The sequence below is a fragment of the Labeo rohita genome, chromosome 13 (assembly GCF_022985175.1).
Source record: "Labeo rohita strain BAU-BD-2019 chromosome 13, IGBB_LRoh.1.0, whole genome shotgun sequence".
Lineage (NCBI taxonomy): Eukaryota > Metazoa > Chordata > Actinopteri > Cypriniformes > Cyprinidae > Labeo > Labeo rohita.
The window spans coordinates 26,279,433-26,288,454 of record NC_066881.1 but is presented as its reverse complement, the minus strand read 5'-3'; the positions used below and the strand labels follow the sequence as shown (position 1 = coordinate 26,288,454).

At 36.3% G+C, this 9,022-nt stretch overlaps 1 protein-coding gene and 1 long non-coding RNA gene across 4 annotated transcripts in view; both read left to right on the top strand.

The window, feature by feature from the left end:
* syt16 (synaptotagmin XVI) overlaps window positions 1–2,297 on the top strand; it is a 29,814-nt gene extending 27,517 nt beyond the window's left edge. For all 3 annotated transcript variants that reach the window (XM_051126443.1, XM_051126442.1, XM_051126441.1), the window contains exon 7: window positions 1–2,297. This exon is cut by the window's left edge and continues 227 nt beyond it. In XM_051126443.1, the coding sequence (XP_050982400.1) occupies window positions 1–87 (87 nt within the window). In that variant the 3' untranslated portion in view covers window positions 88–2,297.
* A 118-nt stretch (window positions 2,298–2,415) lies between these two features.
* Window positions 2,416–8,458, top strand: LOC127175395 (uncharacterized). The gene is made up of 4 exons (XR_007828982.1): window positions 2,416–2,989; window positions 4,717–4,817; window positions 5,005–5,120; window positions 6,384–8,458. It is a non-coding gene; the product is annotated as an uncharacterized LOC127175395 (long non-coding RNA).
* Window positions 8,459–9,022: the final 564 nt, after the last annotated feature.

Genomic DNA, 9,022 nt, shown 5'->3' with positions numbered 1-9,022 from the left:
GGAGAGGAAGAACTTCTTCACTGGCAGGACATGAAGGAGAGCGGAAACCAACAAGTCTGCCGCTGGCACACGCTACTGGAAGCTTAGAAAGAGAAAGAAGTCTAATCACTCGTACCTACTGCGCTCCGCTGGATCTTCCGTTGGGAAAGAGGTGAAAACCAAGACCAAAAATACCCACGAACAAGCACTTTTAACAGTCTCAAACAAAGTTAAGGCATGTAATTGTGAAAATCTTGGAAGCACATACAAATACAAAGAAACACCCACACGCCGCTTTTCTTCTCGCTGAGAGTACTTGATACAGCCTCTTATCTGGTAACCAGGAAATGACTCCATGGCGTAATATACAGGCTACTCTCTTCAACTCCAGCAGCAACCAATCAAAACGCATTATTGCCCGAGCCTCGTGATTGTCGCCTAGCGATTTCATGAATGGAGGATTGATTTGAAATCATTAAATGCCTTTTTTCAGATCATGTAAGCCTCAAGTTCAGACACCAGAACCAGTTTTGGTGAGACCAAATGTTTAATGAGCAGAAAACTGTTAAACGCGTGCACTTTCATTCATGCTCTCCTACTGTTAACACTAAAGCTGTTTCTTTTTTACATTTACATTTTTTATTATATTTTACATCAAAATATGCTGTAATTAATAGTCATGGACAGTGTTATGATAAAAGTTGCTGTGAAAAGTGTGCACGTTATGCCCTATTCATATTAGAATACAAGATTTTAAGATGTAGTTCACCCAAAAATGAAATTTCTGTCATTATTTACTTACTTTAATGATTTTCAGTCAACACAAAAGTTGAAATTTTGAACTCTTTTCAGTGATTTCAGTGAATGAGGACTTGGTCAGGCTTTAAAAAAAGACAAATTTTATCAATTGTTAATTTTGATCTCTGACTTTGATCTACCCTACATGTTTATGAGTAAATCAGGTTAGTAAATGAATCTTTGGTTCAGTGAATTACACTACCAGTCAAAGGTTTTTGAACAGTAAGATTTTTAAGTCTTTTCTGCTCACCAAGCCTGCATTTAGTTGATCCAAATTAGAGCAAAACAGTAACATTTTGAAATATTTTTACTATTTATAAAATAACTGCTTTCTATTTGAATATATTTTAAAATGTAATTTATTCCTGTGATCAAAGCTACATTTTCAGCATCATTACTCCAGTCTTCAGTGTCACATGATCCTTCAGAAATCATTCTGATATGCTGATTTGCTTTTCAAGAAACATTTTTTATTATTACTATCAATATTTAAAACAGTACATTTTACATTTTTTCAGGATAAATTATAGAAATTAATACTTTTATTTAGCAAAGATGCTTTAAATCAATCAAAAGTGATGATAAATACATTTATAATGTTACAAAAGATTTTCATTTCAGATAAATGCTGTTCTTCTGAACTTTCTGTTCATCGAAGAAACCTGAAAAAATTCAACTCAGCTGTTTTTGACATAATAATAATAATAATAAATGTTTTTGAGCAGCAAATCAGAATATTAGAATGATTTCTGAAGGATCATGAGACTGGAGTAATGATGCTAAAAATTCAGCTTTGAAATCACAGAAATAAATTACATTTAAAAAAATATTCAAATAGAACAGTTATTTTAAATAGTAAAATTATTTCAAAATTTGACTGTTTTTGCTGTACTTTTGATCAAATAAATGCAGGCTTGGCGAGCAGAAGAGATTCTTTAAAAAACATTAAAAATCGTACTGTTCAAAAACTTTTGACTGGTAGTGTAGTTCGCAAAAAATAGTGTGAACGATTTATTTAAATGAACAGATCTGGCCTGTTCCTTAGACAAAGCTATTGTATGGCTTGAAAAGGCTTTGAGTATAGTGCCCAACTCATATGTACTATTTTTATAGTGCTTGTGAATCCATTTTGAAGCTTGAAAGCTCCAGTCCCCATTCATTGTAATTGCTTGGAAAGAGACCAATCCTACCTACTTACCAAAAATTGTCTGTACTCAGAGCACAGACACTTATGCATGTCCAAGAAAATCGTCAGACAATCTTAACACTGTCCTTATGACATTAGAACCCGAAATCTTTTCTAATGCATGCCTGTAATGCTTTATACATATATGAAGTGCCTGATCTGATCAAACCTATGTGAAGTTTTTATCTATAGCAGTAATAGACTAGCATGAAAAACTAGCATGGACCACAGTGTTTTAAAAATCAATAGTGCCTGTTTTGCATGCATTCAAAAAACATTTTGGAGATAAATGCATATATTTTTGTCTGTCATTAAAGACATCTCTAATACACTACTTTTGCTGCCAATGTGTTTTATGATTCAGAATAGCATCTGTAAAAATAGGTGATACCGGCAGAGTATCTGAAATAGTATCTGAAACTGTTTGCCAGATGAGTGTGCGTTTTAATTTCTCATCATGTAATGTTTGCGTATGGGAGTGGAAGAATCGTTTATGCTCGAAGGAGATCATTAAGCTTGGAGGTGTGAGGTTAAAAGATCATTAAAGGTTTCCATTTATGATATACCATATACTAATGTATGCCAGAGAGGAGTATATGAGCAATAAAACCTTTCGAAAGTAAAAACGATTCTGAGGAGATAAGCCATATGTTAAGAAATACGCAAGGAGAGAGAGGAGGAAACGCAGCGGCAGAGGATGCGAGAAGAATGGAGTTTGATGCTGGAGCGTCATCATTGCCTAGTGACTCTCCTAGCAACAGGAAACATCTGTTTCAGCGTCGACCAATCAGGAGCCGGTGCAGTCTGTTATTGCCCGCTGCACAGAAAGGGGATATTTTAAGAGCCGAGAGTGAGCCGAATACTACAGGGATTATATCAAAAGCAAGACTTCGACATCTGGGGGCGAAGCGTTAAGCGCACGCCGAGCTGAAAGCGGCTACATTCGGCACAGTATGAGCGGTTTTGAGCCTCTGGTTTGATGAATAACGCGTGTGCGGGGACTGTTAATGTGGCTTTATAAATAAGGTAGGATCATTTACCTCAGTTAAGCACATTGATTGTTTGTTTTCTCTGTGAGCGTACTTAAAACACCATGTTCTATTTTTATGCTTTTGTTTATTTTGCAACAGTTACAGCAGATGCAGGTGTATAATCGTACTACACAACAGAGCCATTCTCTAGTTTGAAATTTATTGGGGTTTTGGAAAATGCGCGTTCTGTGATTCATTCATTAGCGTGACAGTTGACTGGCTGCTTATACTGCATTATACAACATTTACACGCATGCATATTCTGTGGTATTTTCAGTTATTGAATGTACGTATTTGGTACACTGTTGAAAAATAAAAAGTTAAATAATATAGCTCAGCAACACATTGTTAAAAATATACACTAGGTTCCATTTTAATATTTAGTTTAGAATATTCTAAAATGTTTCGTGAAATTAAAAATATTGTTGCGGAGAAATTTAAAGATGTACTTAGATTTTCTCTGAAACTGATTAGTACGTTTTAGATGATGAAATGATGAATGATGAAATGAAGTTTCCAGTCAGATTATTATCTTAAATGAAAAGATTTTCATTTACATGGAATGGGTCACTTCTTGTGGGCTATGTTGATATCACATGGCCATACTTAATCTTGTTTTGTTAACCCTAAGTATTGGACAATGTTGCTAAATAATAATCATGGCTGTATGCAAAATAGCATTTCTGAAATTACATTAGAAAGTAAATAATATTGCTATTTTGTCCTGAGTGCACCTTTAGCAACGAGAAACGTGTGCTTTTATGTTATAATATTGTTGAAATAAAAAATGTGAATGTAAACATATAAAAATAACATAAAATTATGAATAATTCATGATAATCATGAATAATATAGGAATTAAAAATAATTTATGCAGAATTGGAAATTGCCAGAATTCTCTTCATATGAACTTCATGGCATCATGTGGCATTATACCATTATTAAATACCAGAATTAAAATAGCAAATAGCATGCTGACACCTGTGTTCAAATTGTTTAAAAATTCTTAAAACTTAAAGGGATAGTTCACCTAAAAATGAAAATTCTTTCATTAATTACTCACCTTCATGTCGTTCCAAACCCGTAAGACTTTCGTACATTTTTTGAACACAAATTAAGATATTTTAGATGAAATCCGAAAGCTCTCTGATCCGCAAGGTTCCACGGTCAAGGCACAGAAACGTAGTAATGACATGTTAAAATGGATTTCTATTTGTGTTCCGAAGATGAACGAAGGTCCTACGGGTTTGAAATGACATTAAGGATTTTTTTTTACAGGTTAACAGTTTAACAAATGTACTAAATGAAAGTAGAGTCAAGATAAATACCTTTTTGGCTTTATTTATTCTCCCTGTCCTCTCTTGAGCGCTTAAACTCACACCAGCCCACACTAATCTTTCCACCCACGGTTCTTGCGCGCCGCACCGCTGTGTTGACAGAGCACACGGCACGTTTCTTTGAACCTGATAAATCAAAATGCATGCTGAATTACACAGCAGCAAGACGTGCAACTACAGCACAGCTGCCTGCAGGTGTCATTACATTTACTGCAACAATTCTTGCCCGACTTGTAATCGCATTTTTGAGACAGAACTACACTAATTTCTGTATGCAAGAAAGATTGGGTCTTATCACACATTCACACCAATATAATACCGACCTGAAATCAGACAGAACAGTAAGATCCAGTAAACGTTACTCTCTCTTTCTTTCTCTGACTAGGAACCATTAGGCAATGTGTGTGAGCCAGAGAAAAGAGCCTCAGGTGAATAGAGGATTTGTCAGAGAGGTGTGTGAGTGTGTCTGCGTGAAGCAGTCCTTAGGTAATTAATACACACAACACACACAGAACTTGTTACATAACACATTGACTCGTCTAACCTAATCCACTTTACCCATGGCATAGTGTTACACTGATGGAATTGTTTTATGTTGAATCATCTTTCACAGTAAGAGATTGAAAAAAAGTACAATTGCAAAAAAACAATCTCCCTGTGTGTTTGTCTGCAGGGTCTTTCCTCTAAGAGTGCCCTCAACAGTCAACAACGTCGAAAGTCGCCTACTTTAAGCGAAAATATGCGGAAGAGGAGGATGTTCAGGGAAGCCTACATGGATATTTACAAAAAGTGAGTGTCATTTGAATAGACAGATTTTGAAGTGGATCAAAACCTTTCATCAAAGTTGTCCAAAACAACCAAAAGCACACCCATTCTTGTCTTAGGACAACTTTGATTAACTTTTTTGATCCACTTAATATGTTGACTACTGTAGATAGATAGATAGATAGATAGATAGACAGACAGGTAGATAGATAGACAGAGAGATGATAGATAGATAGATAGATAGATAGATAGATAGATAGATAGATAGACAGACAGACAGACAGATAGATAGATAGATAGATAGATAGATAGATAGATAGATAGATAGATAGACAGACAGATAGAGATAGACCGACAGACCGACCGACTGACCGATAGATAGACAACTGATAGATAGACAAATGATAGATAGACAGATAGACAGACAGATAGATAGATAAATAGATAGATAGATAAATGACAAACAGACAGACAGACAGACAGACAGATAGATAGATAGATAGATAGATAGATAGAGTAGATAGATAGATAGATAGATAGATAGATAGATAGATAGATAGATAGATAGACAAATGATAGATAGACAGACAGATAGAGATAGACAGACAGACCGACCGACTGATAGATAGAGAGACAAATGATAGATAGACAAATGATAGATAGACAGATAGACAGACAGATAGATAGATAAATAGATAGATAAATGACAAACAGACAGACAGATAGATAGATAGACAGACAGACAGATAGATAGATAGATAGATATATAGATAGATAGATAGACAGACAAATGATAGATAGACAAATGATAGATAGACAGATAGACAGATAGATAGATAAATAGATAGATAGATAGATAAATGACAAACAGACAGACAGATAGATAGATAGACAGACAGACAGACAGACAGATAGATAGATAGATAGATAGATAGATAGATAGATAGATAGATAGATAGACAGACAAATGATAGATAGACAGACAGACAGATAGAGATAGACAGACAGACAGACAGACAGACCGGCCGACAGATAGATAGATGGACAAATGATAGATAGATACATAGACAGACAGATGATAGATAGACAGATAGATAGACAGACAGACAGGTAGATAGATAGACAGATAGATAGATAGATAGATATGTTTTTCTAATCCCATCTGTCACCCTCTTGATTCAGATAGTTGTTCATTTCACGTAAACAACCCATTCACGCCTGACTGTCTCATGTCTTCACACCTGTCATCTTCCAACTGTCTCTTCTCACTTGTCTGTCTCTCCTCAGCACCTGATCCTGCGTGAGGAGCGCAGCTGCATCCTGCGCCTGTCTCTGCAGAAGCTGCGTTTCCTAGACGACCCCGAGGCTTACCTCCGCCGCTCCGTTCTCATCAACAACCTGCTACGCAAGATCCACCTGGACGAAGCCCAAAGGGACAGAGAGAAACAGAGGGATGACAAGGAAGAGGAGGAGGAGACGGAGAGGAGGCGGAAGAGACTGAAGGTGGTGCTCCAGGAGTTCCAGCAGTACAAGCTGCTGCCGTATTCATCCTCCCCAGCCTCATGCATCTGTGGCCTGGGCAGCTGCCACACCCTGCCCCCTGACCATGGAGCTTCAGTGCTGCTCTACCATTTGGATGATAAAAGATAAGATGTCATCGGATACATGCAGGGGATTTTTCCAACTGTCTGTGACTGATTTCCAGGAGCCAGCATTGAGGAAGGAAGGAATTCGGGTTTGTGTGCATTTGTGCTTGTGCTGGTAGCGTGAGCTCTGCGGTTTGTGATGTGACAGGTGTCTGTCCATATCAGGGTGTGTTTTTCCAACTGGAAGAAGACATCATCTTGTTATCACTGCCTCGCTCTGTTGATATGAACTTTGACCACAGACATTTTGTTTTCATAAATATGCTTGAGTGAGCTATAACCTTAAGCACTGTTTTCAGGGATAAAAAAGGCAAACGAAAAGCCATGCACCTTGTGGTTGTTATATTATGTTGTAAGAAAAAAAAAGGGCAAAAAATTTAAATTGTCAGTGTCAAAGTCCCGGCTGCTCCTAAGAATGGAGTGATTTTACAAAAGCTTTGTTGCTGTGAAATGGACTTTTTTGTGTAAGTGGCTACTGATGTCAAACTAGTAATGATTTTTTAAAAGAAGTTTCCATACCTTTAACAAAATAAATAAATAAAAGAAAATAGGAAAATGTATGAGGGCAAATGAGAAATGAAAATAACATTTTCAAAAGCCTTCTGTTTTTTTTTTTGTTTTTTTTGGTTTAAACAGGGTCTCGCTTTCAGCAAAAAAGGTACAAAATTGTCACCATATCACGGAGTACCCTTTCAAAATTTATTAAAATGTAATTTTAAGGTACTTTTTAAGTGCTAATATGCATATTTAAGATACTATCGTGTATCATTTGGGGAAAACAGTGTACAAAGATGTACCTTTTAGCTTTTGTGCCTTAGAGCACCACTCAAATGACAGATTTGTACCTTTTTTTTGAGAGTGTAGTGACTTGCAACTTTCACGATGTAAAAACATTTACTGCATTTGCTACTTGTGTTTCATTGCATACAGCCTTTTAAGGCTTTTTGGCAGAAACTGTTATGTTAAGGTAACTCTGCCATCTAGTGTTATGGCGATGAATTCTCAGCTACATAGACCTCTTTGGTTCATTCATTTAATCAACTGTACTACCTGCAGTTTGTAATGCTGTTTTACACTCATTTGTCCCTATAGGTTGTCTGTCCAGTTTGTCTGGCCAGTATATTAAATTTCTGGCTCTATATTCTTTGGATCTGAAAACCCTAGCTATTTGGGTGTCAGAATATCTCACAACAATGGCCTTCATTCACTGCACAGACCTACAGTTTATAACTAACAGGGAAAACAAGGTGTACATGCTTAATGTAGTGTAAAATCCGCCATTCTCTCTTACACAGAACCTCAGATGATCCTGTTCTTGTCTCATATCGCTGTGCATGTCTCTCATATGTTGGTTACATAGAGTTTTCTAACAGGCAAAGTTGTGCAAAAATATTTTGGTACGGTTAATAATGACTGGTACTCTTACTGTTAATATTTTGCGTGTTTGTTTATGCACATTTGTATGTGTGTTGTACTTTTTTCAATATCTGAATGTAATTTACTGAAATCTATATTCAGAGTGCTATCTTTTGGACATTTCAAAGCATAGACATGGATATCCAGTTTATTTTGAAATGGAGCTATTTTTTGTTTCAAGAAGAACCACTGTTCCTCAGAGAATTTAGTGCTATTTTGCCAAAAGATTTAAAAGTAGCATACGAGAATTGTCTATTTTCATGCCACTGCAGTCAAATAAAATATAATACTGAATGTTTCACTAAGACCTTTCTCTTTGTCTGTGTTAATAAATATATGCACATAAAATGTATCATCATTGGCCTTTTCCTCCAGCATGTGCAGCCGCTCCCGAGTCTGTACAGTGATGGCGTAATCTGTATGTGCACGTCTCCGCACTATTGGGCGGCAAATATTGTTAAACGTTTCCTTGACAAAACTGGTCTACTCCAGGGGGCGCTTTGCGGCACAAGGATCTGAATTCCCGTTGAGCTGTAGTTAATCTCAAAACGTTTTTACACTAAAAGCGTTTAAACATATGAATCACAACGATTAACACTTGACATACGCATATAAATCAGTCCAAGCAATCTCTCTTAATCATAAACGTCTACGGTTGGCTAATCAGTCCACAGCGCTGTGAAAAGTAACAGCCACCACGTGACAATACCGGCTCTATGATGTTTCTTCGACGGGTTAGGTAATATTTTATATGTAAATAAAGTCACTTTTTATATTCTATAGCAGTTTGATTAATATGAAACAGCGACGAATTAAAATATAATTATTTTTATTTAGACCCATGGTACCTGACCAATCACAGAC